This window comes from Eleginops maclovinus, chromosome 22 (assembly GCF_036324505.1).
Source record: "Eleginops maclovinus isolate JMC-PN-2008 ecotype Puerto Natales chromosome 22, JC_Emac_rtc_rv5, whole genome shotgun sequence".
Classification (NCBI taxonomy): domain Eukaryota; kingdom Metazoa; phylum Chordata; class Actinopteri; order Perciformes; family Eleginopidae; genus Eleginops; species Eleginops maclovinus.
In genome coordinates, this window is record NC_086370.1 from 3,918,316 (window position 1) to 3,936,727 (window position 18,412).

An 18,412-nucleotide genomic window follows, 5' to 3' on the forward strand; every position below is an offset into this window, starting at 1 on the left:
TTTAGGAATTAATACCATGTGTTAAAGCAAACTTCCTGAATTAAAGGATAAAGACCACAAAGACGACTGATCCAGAGGATTTGGAATTCCAATAGTCATAAATGAAACCATTTATAGAATGATTCAAAACAAAAGTCAAATTTGTTTCAAACTAAATGATGGATTATAATACCCATGATGTTATTCTTAGCTTAGTGTTGTCGCCGTGTCAGTTTGACCCGTCACAAAGGTTTTTATGTCGGGATAAGGGGCTTATTTGATCTAATTACCATAAAAACATCATGAATGGTTCCATACTACATCATTTGCAAGAATGAGTTATGATTCATATTTTCATTGAATTAGGTTTATTTTTTTTATTTACAGCATCTATGGTCTTCCCATGTCAATTCTGTAAAATCATTAAAAAGTTGAACCTTTTACTCCGACTGTATTAAGTAGGAATACAGTTTGTTAGTAGGTGTAACACAGATTTGGGTGATGCATGATAAGTAGTCAAACTGGGAGAACAAAAATGTCACAGCTGCCGGAAAGACAACACAAAGGTAAAGATAAACAGTTGCACTACAAAGGCCATTTATATTTGTACTGGTAATATAATAATGAACCTGTTACTGTTAAATAATTCCTAGAGATGATACTCCCTTTTTAGGACTGCTTGCCGTCCCGAATAGCATATACTGTACATGTTGTTCCTTACAAGTAGTTGTCTTGAAGCTCCAGTACTCTGGTTTGAGGAGTGTGTTCAGAGCAAAGGCCAATAACAGTACCGATGTGTGTGTCTTATCTAGGGAATACACCAAGCTGGCTATGACAGGCTCCATTAATCATTAGAGGTGGGGTTTGGTGACCTCCTACCTTGGAGAGGCTATTGAGGGAGTCCTGCACTCCCTTCAGCCTGCTGCTGGGCCTCTCCTCCTGAGAAAGCAGCAGCTTCCTGTGAAGGTTGAGCAGAGCGGAGAGCTGGGACACACCGGAGCCAGAACATGCACGACTCAGGAGCTCAGCAACGGTAGCAGCAGTGCAGCAGCTCTGGGAACAGAGGAGTGAGGAAGGTTGGTAATAGCAAGAATGATAGCAGGGCGGTCCTGAGGAGAACCATTAAGTAAGTGAAGATGATTTGTGGCTACTGTTGCATCGAACCGTGATGTTCCTGGAGCCACCTGTGTTTTGTCCATAGGCTGTATATAAAAAGTGCATTCACTCACTGTGGGAGGAATATGACATTTGTTTTTTTTTGTAACCATAACAAACACTGGAAGTTGGAGCAAAGCTTAAACAGAACTCTGAACAATCTCTTTTTTTTTTCCATAAAAAAGGGTTTTAGTCTTAAGACAAAACCAGGAAAGCATGCAGACCAGAAAGTTGCAGCAGCCTGTCAATCACAAACCCCCCTATAGCATATTGTCTATTTTACTTAAAAATGAACATCATGCTGTACTGTAGAGGACTTGAAATGTACATTTGAGACCATAAACTCATTACACAATGTTTATAGAGGTAATAAATCAAATTATAAGGTCATTTTCTCATAGACTTCTATTCAATCGGACTTAATTTTGCTGGTGTTAGTGGCAGCATATGGACCCCTGTTTAATACACTGTGCTCTAGTTATGACTTTCTTCAGTGTAGGAATGAAAGGGATTAGACTGAAAGATGATCAGCATGTCTTTCCTTTACAAAAACACAGCATACTCAAGTTCAGGCAGATTATTTAAAATATGATATGATCTAATGCACAGTACCTGGAACAGGGCCAGATATTGACCTGCCTCTGCAGGGTCGGACTGGCCATGACACTCCAACATGTTGAGAGAGGCTTCAGCCAGGATGTGGGGGGGCAGCTGGTGTTGGAGACACAGGCTGACGGCTTCAGTCAGCGCCTGACTGGCCTGAGCCAAAAGCTGCTGGGCTCTGTGCCTCCTCTGCTGATGAGTAGATAGCAGAAACACACATGGAGACACAGGTAAGTGAGGCAGACTGGAAACACAGTTCTACAAGTCTGCATCTTGATCAATCGAACATGAGCACATATAGTTCCAGAACAAATTGAGAGACCACTTCAGCATTATCAGTTCCTCTGGTTTTATTATTTATTGGTTTGTCTTTGAGTTAAATGATTTTTTATTGTATTCTATAAACTACTGACAACATTTCTCTGTGTTGGAATTCCACAGACACTGGAATGGCTGCCAGTACATGTAGAGATAAAGATTTAAGAAACAATATGGAGTGGTCTCTTAATTAATTTTTGAGAATGTGATAAAACTTTACAGATCTTGGGTTCAGTCTGTCCTCTCTCAAATAAAGGCAACAATGCACACACTTCTTAATGTTTTAGCAATAAGCTTGACTCAGACAAAAGAAATACTTTGAAGGTCAGTTTGACTGTTTACTTGGAAAGTGGTGACAGTACAAAAGAAAATAGATTTTTCAGAGTTCAAAAACTATTTTGCTTCGTGGCTCTTTCCTTCTAATTACAATAAGCTGCAACGTCTTTTAATTACCAGCAGCTGCGGGAAGCTATGACGTCCTCCAATAACGGCTGGTTTCATGAATAATAATAACAAAGAAAGACGATGTTCAAATATAAATATAATTATACATTTCTGACATATGGCTCCTAAATGTTCCACTAGCTTTACTATGTTCTCACTTGGCTTTCATTGTTTGTGAATATATTGTATCTAAACTCTCTCCACTCAAAAGCATTGTTTTGTCTCTATGTTATTTTAAGACTTTATCCTCATACACATGCCGTCTTTGCAGGAGGACATTTTTCTGTAAAAAGTACATTCCAGCGTTGAGCTGCAGCTAATAGCAGGCTTACCCTGGATTTAGAGAGTTTCTGTTTTCCTGGACAGTGAGGTAAGCTAAGAGTAAGGAAATCTTAAAGAGACGGTAACTCAATCAGACTGCTGAGGCCTTGTTGAGCTTGTATTAAGCCTAAAAATGTTATTTTACTCTAACAGAGGGGGTTAGCTCCAAACATTTGGCACTGGAAACACATTAAGAAGTATTGTATTCACATTAGTGGTGGAATGCAGTACAATAAGAACATTTACTCCGGTATTAAACGCTTTTCCTTATTATAATATACTTGATTTGAACTTCTCTGTATGCTGTTGGGTACTTACCAACAGCATACAGAGAAGTTCAAACCCAACCTTAAATATCAACAGCAGTGCTATTAATCCAGAAATTTCATATAAAAAAGGAGAACACCTAAAAGGGAACATTTTCCTGCACATCACATACGGTTACTTCAAATGTAAAGTATGTCATTTTGCCACTAGGGGGCTCTAAAATGTAGTAACAACAACAACAACAACAACAACAACAACAACACACCACCACAATGTAGCATTATTGATCACGGGAGTTTGTCTTTGCATCTACTTCTCCTGGGTAGGGATTAACTGGATCTTTAATGAGCTTCTTACTGTCAGCCAAATTACAATTTAAAGCAGTTTCACGTTAAATATCCGTGCATTGTATGAGCTACAGGCTAAGTATGTTTGGCTTGACAATGATTTTACTAGGAACTAAATTATCAAGAGAGGTCTCTTTCTTTCCAAATCAAATGGATCCGGTGATTATAACCACGAAAATCATTTCACAAATCAGTGTTTCCCTATTGGACAAAAGGGCTACGAGCTTAAGGCTAAGTTTGCCCAGCTTGATTCTCCAGATTTCCAATAACTAAAATCCTTTATCTGCTTAAAAATATTCACTTATGAACCAATTCCTTTCAATGTTGAACATTGAAAGGAATTGATTTAAGCATTTTTGTAATGCTCTAAAGACCTCTTTTGCTTCAATATGCAGTTAGGCCAGAAGTTCATTCATCAATGTTATAAAGCTAAATATTTGTATATTTGTAGGAAGTACATCTTTAATACATTAAAAGGGATAGAGTATATTGATAGTCAAATTCTCTACATAAAGCTAGCAAATATGCAATTAGAGCTGTAATTCTTTTTGGAATCAGATTTAGAAGTACAATAACATAACTTATTAAAGCTGCCTGTGAAAACACACTTTCAGTATCACTGCCAGATACAGTGACACTGTCTTATTTAGAAACATTTAGTTTGATTAGAGTTTGTGGCATGGCCCAAGTAAACCTTTCAACACATCTGAATCTTACTTCATATTCCCAAATGTTCCCACTTAAATAAAACAATCGCCCTTTTTACTCTGCACCGGGGTTTGATGTGGACAGCATATCTTGGTGTGCTGACTTTCAATATTAGAACTATGCAGAGTGCCCAGAGATGTTCCTCCAGAGGGATTATAGATGTGAGGGGAACCTGAGCATAAACACCTCAGATTAGAGATGAGTCAGAGGGGATGGGTCACTTGCCAGGAGGTATGTACCTGCAGCTCAGCACTTTTGGCAAGCGTCACCCTGGGATTTTTTCTGCTTGATTCTCCGTCTTTCTCTGAATGTTCCACCGCGGGAGCAGCTTTAGGGTCAGCATGGGCCTCCTTCTGCACAAAGTTGATTCAAGATCACAGAACAATGAGCGTGATTAGCATGAAATCCCCTTGTGATCACAGAGCATGAAGACCCTGAGCTCATCTGTCTTAAATTATGTAAGCAGACATCCATCTCTCTAATCACTGCAAGCTTCTCACCCTGTAGAGAAACTTTCTCTAGGTTATTTTGCCCATTAAAGGTATGTGTGTGCTTGTGTGTGTGTGCAATTTGGCCTCAAGATTCCCAAAAATGGAAAAAAAGCAGAACTTGCATAAAAGGGATTTTTACTTTTAAAAACAATTATTGCTCACACAATTTCTAAGGTCATAAAGAGCCTGGATAGTTCAGTTTTAAGATTTGGCTTTTAGCTTAAAACCAAAATTAGGCGAAGGTAAAGAAGTCTTAAGACTTAACTAATGGAACTAGTGTAGTTCCCGACAGAGTAAAATGACCCTGAAGTACCTGAATGGCAGTTGATGATGAAAAGAGCTTCAAACATCCCGTTGTTTTCTCCTTCAGCTTAGGATAGACTGGACCCTCTTTTATGAAATCAAAGGAGTTAAAGCTGTCCCATAATTCCTTGCAGCTGCACCATTTAACTTGATGCATCAGCCGTTCACATAAACGACGACTGTGACGCTTAACCATTTTGAACTATCCGAACCATGTTCCATCAAAAGGCGAACTATGAGCATTACCCTAATTACTGTGAAATCATCACATAAAGTCACCGTCACACTAAGTTTGTTAGAATCAGAAGTACTGTATTTCTTCTGATTCTGATTCTAACATTTTTAAACGCATAAAAATACAGAAGTCGATGAAGTCGATGTGTAAGGCCAACAATTAATGTATTAATTGCTTAAAATATTATTTATTCCAATAGTTTGGAGTTTTTCTGTGATGAAGCCGGACATGATAAAAACGCATGGTTGAAATATTTAGATGTAGAAAGCTGGACAACTCTGTTGTGATTGGTCAACCTCTTAGAGATGTCCCGTCCCTTATCCTATTACCTACAATGTGATGGAGCGTTAGCCAAAAGAAGATCGATTGTTGCAGTGATGTCACTACAACAGAAGCGAACAGAGGAGTGAAATGGAGGCGTTTCAGGCATCGGGGGAGTGTGGGAGAGAAACTCCCTCTGGAGGGAACACAGGGATTTTAGCCTTTGCAGACACTTTACATGCACAGAAACCTAGAACATACTACAGGAAAGGGAAAACCCCAAAAAGCATGATAGGCTCCTTTTACTACGTGATGTTTTTCACTGAGGTTAGGGTAAAACGGTTTGGAAAAGATCACTTTTTGAGAATTTGACCGCAGCCCGGGTGCACCAGCTGTTAAATGAAGCGCACCATCAGGCTGGTGACGCCATGCCTCCACAGCCTAGATAAAACATCTCCAAACATCAGGTAAACAATTTTCCAACAATTTCCATCCCTTATATTGTGCTCCCCTGATGGGGAAAAAGATCAGGGACTTAAAAGAAAGTGATTTTGAAAATAAAAGATATGCTGACTTTTATTTCTAAGTATGAGGGAAGCTGTGTCTACAGAGGGATCAGAGACTTCCAATAAAACAATTCAATAGCATTTTTTAGTAAGCTGCATAAAATTCGGTCCAGAGCCATGAAAGGCATTACACAATTGGAGAAGTGCCCCTTGAAAAATGTGATTCTTTTATGATCTATTTCAGAAATCCATTCCAATGCCAGGAGGTTATAAAGCAACTTGTTGAATTAAGGGATACAGACAACAAAGTTATTTGGCCCTCAAGGATGTGTGATATAAGAGATTTGGTATTTTAATAGTCAGAAGAGGGTAAAAGTAATCTACTGTTTAATATTTCCAATTGTCTAGGTTCTATTTCTAATCACTTCTTTATATTGTCATTCCAAATAAACTGTCAAACTTAAACCTAGGATACGGGGCCAGTAACAATGTAGTTACCACACATATTGTTTGTCTACATGTGCATTAAGAGGAAATGAAAATAGAGGATTTAAATGTGAACTGGCTCGAGGGACCAGTCGACATTCCAAACCTAGTCTGTTCAGGGATTTGAACCGGCAACCCTTGCGATCCAAAATCAAGGGACTTAGCTACTGACACCCATAAGTACTGTATAAAGATCAGTATCCTCTACTATTGTAATGTATCCTTTGTTTGTAGATTGTTGTTTTAGTAGTAGATTGGTTTATTATATTATTCTGTATATCAAATATTCCTTAAATTGTTGATCTATGTACTGTTTATTTTTTTGGTTTGATCATATATGAACTCATGTGTAAAGTCTTAACATGCTTCTGTGAAAAAAAAACATATTTGGGATGAAAGTATATCTGATCAGTGTGACACCTGTGTGTGTGAGTCCCAGAGAGCACACAGATAGGGGGGGTCCTCCTGCACAGCCAGCAGTCTGAGGAACTTCCCCATCAGACTCAGGCAGCGCGCCCTGCTCTCCACACTGTCCGGAGAGAGAGAGTTGACTGCAGAAAGTTGACCCAGAGCCAGCTGCCCCGAGGTGGAGCCCACAGTCACCCATTCCTGGACGAGACAGAGGGGAGTTAAGGAGATATGAGGACAAGGATGGAGGACAAGCAATACTCACTCGCACTATCATCTGACACACAGTTTCGTGGATTCACAAAGCTCCTGATGCACAGGATTTTGCCGAACAGAAACAACTCTAGGAACAAATCCTTTGAATTTGTCTAGTTTTTAGAAAAGTGGTTATAAAAGCAAAAGAACACATAACACAGGAGTCACTTATTTATTATATATATTATATTTTGTGGAGACATGGCTCAGGGCCGGCAGAGACTCATGTTCCAGTCCAGAGTGTTCCAACTGCTGAGTTTGGATCATGGCCAGTGTTGGGCAAGTTACTTCCAAAATGTAATACAGTACATATTACTTATTACTGTCTTTTAAAGTCAGAAGTTACATTACATTATTACTGTCTCAACTGATAATGCGTTACACTACTTGTGCGTTACTTTGAGTTACTTTCACCAAAATAACCCCAAAAGTATGGCTTTAAATGCTAACATGTAGTTTATTGCAGCTCATTAATTAAAGCTATCTATCTATCTAGCAGTACATGCTGAACATTAGGGAAAGAGCTAAAAATTAAACATATGCTCCGTTTAAGTGGGCTAAATCAATATGTGATACCGGCAACATTACGTCTGTGTGTTATTAATAACATGTTAGTGGAGCCTCTGCACGGCCCTGTAACCTGCTGTATATGAACGAGTTGGCAGCGTTAGCTCACCTTGTCATTGGTGTGTTAACGGCTATTTTGCTGACGAGCTTTCTAAAAACCAGATTCCACAGAGGACAGAGGCTGCAGATCTTCAACACTCTGCCACGAGTCTCTGAACTTCTCGGGGTTCAAGAGGCAGACCCAGAGAAAGTTACCTTCTGTTGCTTCGGCCTGCACGCACTCATGTCTTTTTCTTTTCTTTTCTCCGAGCCTGCAGCTCTGCATTGTGAGCCTGCAGCTCTGCATTGTGAATCTGCAGCTCTGCATTGTGAATCTGCACCTCTGCATTGTGAATCTGCAGCTCTGCATTGTGAATCTGCAGCTCTGCATTGTGAATCTGCAGCTCTCAATCTCGAATCTGTTCCTGCAGCTCTCAATCTCGAATCTGTTCCTGCAGCTCTCAATCTCGAATCTGTTCCTGCAGCCCTCTTAACCAATAGTAAACAGGCCTACTGAGTTACTATTCTACCGGCACAATTATTTATCTGGTGTCAGAATGTCTTGCTTTTGTGATGTCTTGGAAACTAAACACCACATCATTTCGGGTTAAAATGTGTTGTAACGTGCATTACTGAGAATTGTAACAGGTGTTATATTATCCAAATTTCAGAAGTAATACATTACTGTAACTCCGTTACTTTTGTAACGTGTTACACCCAAGACTGATCTTTACGTCTGAGTACCTCGGTCCTCGGTTGCTGTTCTTTTTATTTAATTCTATGTGCAGTGACTTGTATTGTATTTTGCTGCTGCAACACAAACATTTCCCAGTCTGGGATTAATTAAGTAAATCTTATCTTATCTATTAATATGAACAGAAACAATAAGCGGTGCCTCTTGCTTATCAATGAGAATGGTGATGTCAGAGATGATTATGATGAGACAGTGTAGCCTGTAGAGAGGAACAAAACGCCTTTAAATTAGAAAGTGTAGGCTAAAGCTAATGCTAAGAGTTCGCTGCCAGCTTGAAAAGTGTTATAAATGTATCACTGTGATTATGTTTATTGTTATAACTTTGCCCTTGAACAAAACACCGCCAACGACTCAGTGTATCATCCATTGAGGTAGCCCAGTTAAGAAAAATAAAGCCCCAAAATATAATTTGGAGAACAAAGGTCCCCATATCATGCTTATCCTATTCCGTTTTGGGCAAAAATCCCCCAGTTTTTTGTGTTTTTTTTTTTTCTTAGCATATCGAAAAGAAAGGGATTTGAGCAATTTCCCCCAAATAAGTCTCCAAATGGCTTGTAGTACTTTGTGTTTTATTTGCTGTAAAATAAGCAGGTGACCTGTTTGAACCCCCACAAAGAATCAAAAAACAAGAACCACTGAAATCCTGAAACAATACCCGACCCTTACTGTGGATATATTATTGGATGCTAATCTTCAAACTCTTATACGCTCACAGCAATCACAGATTTATGAGTTGAAAGCTTGACACACAGTGCGGAACATTTTAAATGAGTCTGGGTTCCCAGCTGTCAGATGAAATACAGCACATCTCCGTGGAATCTACTGTTTACTGGAAAACTCCCCCCTTAAAGATCCATGTCCCCCGAAAATAAGACAAATGGGGTTGTGTGGGCAAAACATCCCTGTCAGGTGTTTGTTAGCCTTAAGTGATTTGCTCTAAAGAGTGGTCAGAGATAAGAGGCTATTCAATCAGCCTGCGTGTTACATTGCATGTTAGCGCCCCCTAAGTGGCAAAGATACGCAACTAACATTCTGCTTTACGGGGTAATCCAGGATTTATCGACATAAGAGAGTTGATGTTTACAGAAAGGTTTTGTATTTTATGAAGTCAAGTCCTTGACATTACATTTGAAATATGTTAAGGAGTAAAATGGGATCAACTGTGTTTTATTTCAATATTTCTTATTTATGAATATTGTTTTAGTCATGTATGGTTTAGATTTTTCAAACTCTAATAAAGAAAGTGTAAAAGAAAATAAAGAAAATCAAAGTGCAGTTACATGTGATGTAGGCACAGGATAACCTTAAGCCTATGTTTTCTCTTTGTTTATCAATCCTATAATCATTTCTTATCCTTTAAAATAAGATGCTATGCCCTCATGATGAAAAACAAAAATAACCAGCCAATGGAAAGATGTGTTAAAGTGCTTTGGCATAATCTGTTAATGTTCCTGGTGTTGTACTGCAGAACTGCAGCACATCATCATTACTGTGCTGGGTGAAAGTGTGTCTATAATACATGTGACAGGTTACAGTGACCCGGGGCTGAGGTGTTCTGTCCTACCTGTTCTACAGAGCCTGGCTCAGGCATGCAGCGTGTGAACTCCTGCAGTGCCACCTCAGCAGAAGTCTTCCTCTGGCGGGCCAGAGCTTCGCGTTTCTCCTCAGCACAGTGTTCCTCCATGATGGCCAGACTAAAGTCTGCCAGAGCCAGCCTCAGGCGCAGCAGCCTCCGTACGGCCGCCAGCGACAGGCCATGACTCTGGTGAAAAATGAAAACATCCAAAATTATTCAGCACACTTTGCATTACATTTCATTAAGTCGACAAAGTCAAGTGTTTTATACAAAGTGACTTACAGTAAATGCCTTTAACCAATTTAACGAGCAAGAATCCTGCAAGAACATTAGCTTTCAATAAAGCTCACCATAATAACAATGAGCCAAACCTTTCAGAGTGCCACAAACATAAGAGAGATGTATTTCTATGTTGGTATTATTATCTATCATTTTGAATTATGTCTTAGGCGTTTATTTTTTTATTATGTTAAATATATTTGAATGCTTTACTTTATTTAAATACATGCAGTAGGTGGTAAAAAACAGAAGAGTGATTTTGTATTATATTCTTTTTATTTATTCTTTTGTGCAACTTAATCATGTCTTATCATTCTTTTTAATGTATGATTATTTTATTCTCGCAGTAGCAGCAGATGATACAACAGGAATCATAGCTTTTTTAATTTTTAATAATTTGTAAACTCTTTTTTATTTAGTTTTTATTGTACATTTATAAATACATTTGTATTTAATAATAAACACATTTTATTAAATGCACTAAATGATATTGCATTCTGAGTTGCTTTTGATAAAAGTGTCAGGTAAATAACAAATGATCGTCTGGGACAGTAAAAGGTCAGAATACTTGTTGAATGGGAATTGAAAATAACCATTTTTAAGCGGCGGGTTAGGGTGCTGAAGTTTGGTTTGAAGATAAATTCAGAGACAAACAGGAACTTTGGTTAGAGATCAAATATTGGAAATAAGAAAGTTGGTTTGAATCTGAAAACACCTACAGTACTTTAAATAAGATGACATCTTATATAGGAAGCTTCAAAAAATAAGATTTCAGTGATTTCAGCTGTCCCTTGTTTCCTTTGCAGGTTGGATGTCAAAATGTATTAGTTTAGCAGCACCGTCTGCTGAAAGCAAACTGAAGCAGCCCGGCCTTCAACATCCACTGATGATTTAATACCAAACTCGATGGGGTAGATCCTGCAGCAGGTGTCAGGCGTGTTCAGTCCACTTTCTTGATTCAATCAGCATATAAATCGAGTTTGCAGTGCAGTGCTGTGCCAGCCCGTCTCTGGCACTGAAGCCTTCGGATAACCTCCTCTGAGGGACAGCTTGTATAGGGTCTCCATAAAAAAGGGCTCTAACACCCACCTGCTTTTGTCACAAGGCAGTAATGGAGGGTTTATGTGTTTGTGTCAGAGCATCTGTCAGATATAAACACACATCACACAGCAAGGAAGCCCGGAGTGTGAGTGTGGCACGACATGGCCCTAATGAACTCCTGCAGCAGCTTAATTAGACTTCTCTTTAACACTGACAAAATCATGTTCACACACTTCTCTAAATATGATCATGAGTGGTTTAATTGAATGACAAACTGAAAATGGTGAAAGACTCGTGTTATGTAACTGTTCCTGTATCATTACAATAACCTTTCTATTTGAAGCTTTTAGCAACTACTCCCCAAAAAAACAAACAATGTGTCAATACATGTCAGACTTTCTCTCTCTGAGGACAGTTTAACAACAACTCAGTATGCCTCCCTTTCACATGACTACATGTAGCATCTTACTGTTGTTTTTATTATTTGTGATTTTCTGCAACTTTTTGATAACAAACACACGTATTCCTTCCTTCTTGTGTATGTGAATTGTATTTTTAGCTGCATTGTTTGCATGCAATGTGTAATCAAATGAAATAAATGAAGATCATCCATTCATTGATAATTATCATACAAGAATTATGAGTTCATCTCATCAACCAACGTTCTGATTGACAAATAAATGAAAGGTAAACTTAACCTATTATCAGTGAGTGTTACATTATAAAGCAAAGTACATATCCTTCACCAATACCACCTGTGACTGCTTGCCAATCATCCTATCAGCAGTCAAATTAAAATAAAAGCCTTTTAACCCTTATGTCAGGAGGACCTGATGGTAAGCTTTGTGAAGGGTTATTGTTTCAATAACAAATACATTTTCATGCACTTTTATTTACCTCCTCCTGCTGGGGGAGCAGCCTCTGAGCATTCAGTGCCACGTGTTCCTGCTCTGTGACCGCGAGCTGCATCTGGGACAGGCCATCGAGCAGGAAGCGTTGCCTGTCTTCAGCGGAGGTAAAACGTCTGGCTAGGATTCTGTAGAGCGATAAACAAAGACAGAGAAAAACAAAGTATGGTTTTGTGAGTGGGAAACAAATGAAAGAATGCACGTGAATGAACACATTTGTTCTCATAAAAGCAAGCTTGATTCAGATACAGAATTTATGCCAATCGGAGGGTTTCATCCTCCGATTCTATGTGTTTCAGTGTTAGGCTGCTAACCTTAACCCTGCTTCAAGAAAGGCAGCTTCTCCTATCAATAAAATCATTTCTTAAATATCTTGGTTTCTTCTTTTCTAAGGTCATAGCCCATCCACTTGCACCCATGTAGACTTAAACAAATATTTGTATTTGGCATTGACTACAATATAAAAAAAGTTATTTTGGAATTGCCCTAGACGGACTAACCTCCGAGCGTGTGCAAACTCCTCCTGTGCCTCTGCAGCATGCTCTCTGAAGCCCAGTTTAGTGAAGCCACTGGCGCTCTCTCTGAGTGTTTCACAGGCAGACGTCAGCCTCTGGACCGCCTCGCTGCTGCTGAGGGTCTCTCCATGTTCACCACCGAGGGAACGAATACATTCAATGGCACCTCTGCAACACAACACATCCCGATAAAGCAAGATTATATTAATGCATTGTTGGAAGCAAACTCCTCTGTGTTTGTCAGGCTTAACCTTTAAATGAGATTAAAATAATGTTTTACAAGCATAGTTAAATGTTTTATGCTGAATTATTTGAGGATAGTAAGCAACATTTTTCTTTGTCAAAACAATTGATATAGTCTCCCATTCATGTGGCTCCATTAGAAAAGCTTCTTTTTCAGGACATTAATGTCACATATAGTTCCTTCAACCACACTGATTTGTCTGCAGAGATGAGCCAGATGCAGTTTCAATTTCTATCATTTTTCTTCCCTCCTTAATATTTTGTGTCTAAGGAAAGTCCTAAAATACAAAAACTGCTCTCCTCCATTTTGTTTGAGTTCATAAGGAATAACGACATTTATACAAAATGCATAAGAAAAAGTAAAGAAGAAGTTAAACACTTCCAACCAAAACACATAAAAACTCAAATCCCATCCCCTGGGGTTTACATCGTTCTTCACCAGGTTGTTTGTAGGATGAAATTTGAATTCAGAGTCAATATTTGATGATGATTTTTGTGTACTTTCTATTTCCTCATACTGGATAGTGCAGCTCAAGATTACAGAGAGCTTAATCAAAGACGTGCAGCACTTAAAGACGTTTTAAGTAGTAAAAATGACACATTCAGCAGGTCTGGGGGTTACCTCATCTCTAATGAAGTGATAAGGAAAGAGATCTCTGGGACTCGGTTCACCCGCTGCTCCAGAACCAGCTTCAATGCTCCACAGCTTTGTTTTATAATCTGATCCACCTGTGAACAAAAGAAAGGCATGATGGGAAAAGTATTTAAAAACAAGGCTGTCGTACTGCACAGGGCTGCAAAAAGGGAGGGGTTCTATACCTTGAAGTGTGCGTCCGGGTCTCTCTGGCCGACTACAGCTGTGACCGTGGTGAGGGTGAGCTGGTACCAGAACTCCTCTCCCCCTCCCAGAGCCCGGGCTTTGTCCAACAGGATCAGAGCCTGGGCGTAGTTCTGCTCTTCACACGCCAAAATGGCCAGACTGAGCAGACTTCTAGCCATTGCTTTCTGGTCTCCAAGCCCCTGATTTCACAGAAATGTAGTAAAAGTTGTAAGGGAGAAGAAAATAAACAGAAAAATAAAACTGTTTTGGGAAATTCTGGTCTTCCTCTGCTTTGACTCACCGCAGCCACACGGTGGGACTCTGCCAGGAGCTGCCGGGCTGGCTGACAGAGCCCCATGCTGAGGCACACCTCCGCCTTATCCAGCCAGATGTCCTGAACACACATATCCATGCACTGTGGCCCAGAACCAGCTGCTTCATCCACATGAACTTTCTGAAAAAATAAAAATAAAAAAACATTTAGTAGGAAATTGATTTTTCGAAATTGGCTCAAATGGACAACAATTATTTAGAACTTTTAAAAACTAAATGTTCACACAAGTATGCGAGAAAGTCCCTTCCTTTCATTTGTGAAATTCAAAGGCTAGAGTAGTGAACATGGGAAAGGACTAAACTAAATATAATCATTTTATAGGCAGATTGTTGTCATCTTACACCTGGGTTTCTGGTTTTTTTACCTCGTTTATTGCAACAAAAAGTACCTTGTCTAGCTCTCCATGTCTATTGTATCTCTACTGCCAGCCTTTATGCGCTCACTCCAAAACCTTTAAAAGCCACTTCTCAGCTTCCAGCACATTATTCCCCCAAATCCTACCTCCATTCATCCAAATCAGACTTCCATCTCCAGGCCGACACCAAATGCAGTGACAGGAACCTGATTCGCAAATTTTATTGTTGACAAATTTCAACTGGGTGCAAATAGCATTGTTGACTTTTTATACCCAGGTTTTTGATTCTTATACCTCGTTTTGTGAAACAAAAAGTACCATGTTCAGCTCTCCATGTATATTGTATCTCCACTTCCAGCCTTTATGTGCTCATTCCAAAACATTTAAAAGCCACTTCTCATTTACCAGCACATTATTCCCCCAAATCCCACTTCCATCTCCCTGCCAACACCAAATGCAGTGACAGGAACCTGATTCACAAATAGCATTGTTGATTATCTACACCCGGGTGCAAATATCGTTTCCCATAAAATATAAAACCTAGTGCCAATCAATGTTCGACTTGCAGACTCAGAGGACAGTTTTGAACGACAACTAAAAATGCCTCCCTTTAATATTACCTATAACTAACATCTTGCTGTCAGTTGTTTTTTCCTGTAATCTTTTTAGAGTAGAAACACTCACTTCCTTGCTTCTTGTGTATGTGTATTGCTTTTGTTTGAAATGTTTTTTGCTGCATTCTGTTCAAGAGATGTGCTGTATAAATGAAGTGAATCCACTCATTCATTCATTATTATAATAAAACAATTCTGATTTCATCTCATCTCACAAAACGGAAGTGCCGATGATCCTTCCAAGTTTATGAGACATGTCATTGGACAGTAGTTCCCTTTATGAATTAATCTATTATCCCTCTATGTTACATTTTAGAAGTACTAATTAGGTATAGTACATTTCCTTTATCAATTTAGGTCGCTGTTTGCCCACTTTCCATTGTCTTCATTTCTCTAACCCTATGTATTTTAAGGCAGACGGACCTGATTGTGCGCTGTGTGAAGGCCTCTCCGCTCCTGGGAGAAAGCAATGGCTTTGTGGCACCTAGAATCATGAACATAATATCACAGGTCAATAAATCAAAATGTGCAAACAGGAAGTCTTTATGGCTGAGTCGACATACCCCATCTGTTCTTGCTCCTGGATTCTGCTCAGATTCAGGAGCTTCTCCTGATATGGTGAATGTGTCTCCAAACCGAGCTGACTGCAGGTCCTCACAATTCTAATACAGGAAAAAAAGCAAACAAACAAAGAACAACATCACGGAATGTTGTATGAACTGGATATTGGTTGTTAATGTAGCAACATGTTCTTCCACAATGCATCTGTGGAGCTCCTTTTTCAACTTATTAGTGTTCTTACCTGAGTCGGTAAAGGTCGGAGAGGCTCCTCCTATCCAAAAGGTCATGAGCAATGGTCTCGGCCAGATGCATTATGGGTAGAGTCAGGTGGTCAAGTGAGAGAGAGTGAAGCTCTTTCTCCAGCAGGTTCAGATAAAACAAAGTCTGAGTCTTAGGCAACAAACACAAAGGAGAAAGAAATTAATTCAATAGAAATTGATAACCAAAATACAGTGGACACTTTTTTTAAAGTGATGGCTCAAATTGATCACTATCAGTGGATGACTATTATAATCAGTTTTGCGTCCTTTGTTTTTTTCTATTAAAGAAAAGGGAAAATAAGGTAATCTTACGAATATATTGGCTATTTAACACATTTTATTAATACAACCTTTCAAATTGATATATTTTAATTACTAAGTATTGAAAAATAAATTATAGATTACTTAATTAATTATAATCAGGCTAGCCTAAAACAGTATTGTGCTGCTTACATATACAGTAGTCAGTAGGGCCTGATAATAAACAGTGCGTTATTAATGCCTTATATAATTAAATAAAGACTTTTTTTTATGCATTGTGAAGTTTGAAAATGGTCAAAAGAATACTGCAAACGGACCCCTAGAAACACCTCCAATAGGGGATTCTTTCCTCAGCTTTTCATATATGTTATAACAATAGGATGTGGTCCAGTGGCATCTGTTTGTGCCATGTCTATCACATACTCCCATCACATTTTTGGTGCTAGAAAACCATCAGAACATACAGTGGAGTAAATAAGTATTTGATCCCCTGCCAATTTAGTTAGTTTACCCACTTACAAAGAAATGAACAGTCTGTCATTTTTATGGTAGGTTTATTTTAACAGTGAGAGACAGAACATCAAAAACTAAATCCAGAAATATACATATGGGGCCAGAGGGGCCAGTCTCCGGACCTCCATCCCATAGAAAATCTGTGGAGGGAGCTGAAGCTTCCAGCTGCCAAGCATCAGCCTCCAAACCTTAAGGATTTTGAGAGGATCTGCAGAGAGGAGAGGACCAAAATCCCTCCTGAGATGTGAGCAAACCTGGTGACCGACTACAAGAAGCATCTGACCTCTGTGCTGTCCAACAAGGCTTTCTCCACCAAGAACTGAGGCATGTTTTGCGAGGGATCAAATACTTATTCCCCCAATTAAATGCTAATCAATGTAGATCTTTTTTTAATCTATATTTCTGGATTTTCTTTTGATATTCTGTCTCTCACTGTTAAAATAAACCTACCATAAAGAATACAGACTGTTCATTTCTTTGTAAGTGGGCAAACTAACTAAATTGGCAGGGGATCAAATACTTATTTCCTCCACTGTATACTAAATCATACCTAATAACTTATACCTTAATTGACTTAACCTGACATTTGAATTTGACCCACACAGATCAATAGATGCATTTCATCAGTTCCTTCAGGGAGAATCATTTACGTTTATCTTTTACGCTGAGCTTTGATTTTTTTCCCCAATATGTGTGGGAGCTTTTCATGATCGGCAAAAGTACGACAAATGTGGGAGGGCAAATAAAGCAAATACAGAAAAAAAAGGGTTAGACCAAGGGATTTCTTGTCAGGATGGCATTTGTTCTTTTTAATATGTATCGCTTATTTCATTTCAGTATTTCTCCTTATTGTATTCTTTTCTTCCTCACCTACACTCATAAGAACCTGTACCAATAGACTGCCCTACACCTTGGCTAACACACAAACCCATGTCAATGAGATCAAACATCTGTTGTCTGTTGTCTATTTGCTTTCCCAGTCATGTTACGCTGTTATGCTACGAATGTATAACGCTCCACAGATCCTTTACTTAAGTAATATTGGAAACACTGTGGTCTTTAAACACTTCAATACAAGTAAAAGCTCTATATTGAAAATGTTACTGAGATAGAAGTACACATAAATAATCAAGAAGATATACTTCAATTATCAGAAGTAAAAGTACTCAGTATGCAGAATGTCCTTTTTGCCCAAAATTAGAGATTATTTAAAAAAATGTCTTTATCGCCAACATAGATCAGTAGTAAAGTACACCATCATTTAATAATGGAATATAATGTAATTGTATATATAAAAAGTCACTGCAAAATGCTCAAGAAAAAAACAACTATGTTGTGTGTAGAGTAAATGTTTTCTGTCACATTCCACTCCTGTGTATTGTCTTGCCTGCTGGTTGATGCTGTGTGTGTTGATACAGTGGGGGTTGCTGTTGGTTCTGAAGATGAGCCTGGCCGGGTCAGGACAGACAAATCCAGCCCAGTCCTTCAGGGTGGAGGGAAGTTCCTGATCCAAGACAACCAGTTTAGGTCTCTCCTCTGCAGGGGGGGGCTGGGTGAACACAGAGTTTATGATGAAGTATAATAGATTCAAGTTTGGTTAATATCTTATAAATCAAATGTACTACCGCAATTTTTGTAAATAATCCTAACCTTTATAGTATTGTGTCATTTGGTAATTAGTTTAA

The 18,412-nt window shown here is 38.8% G+C and overlaps 1 protein-coding gene across 1 annotated transcript in view; it reads right to left on the reverse strand.

Moving 5' to 3' along the window:
• LOC134858944 (cilia- and flagella-associated protein 46) overlaps positions 1 to 18,412 on the reverse strand; it is a 99,559-nt gene that overhangs the window by 21,899 nt on the left and 59,248 nt on the right. Inside the window, 14 exon segments of the mRNA XM_063875186.1 lie at positions 859 to 1,032; positions 1,747 to 1,929; positions 4,382 to 4,495; positions 6,845 to 7,033; positions 10,012 to 10,209; positions 12,241 to 12,379; positions 12,752 to 12,934; positions 13,632 to 13,738; positions 13,829 to 14,029; positions 14,131 to 14,283; positions 15,556 to 15,616; positions 15,696 to 15,794; positions 15,935 to 16,083; positions 18,115 to 18,276. Coding sequence (XP_063731256.1) covers positions 859 to 1,032; positions 1,747 to 1,929; positions 4,382 to 4,495; positions 6,845 to 7,033; positions 10,012 to 10,209; positions 12,241 to 12,379; positions 12,752 to 12,934; positions 13,632 to 13,738; positions 13,829 to 14,029; positions 14,131 to 14,283; positions 15,556 to 15,616; positions 15,696 to 15,794; positions 15,935 to 16,083; positions 18,115 to 18,276 — 2,112 coding nt within the window.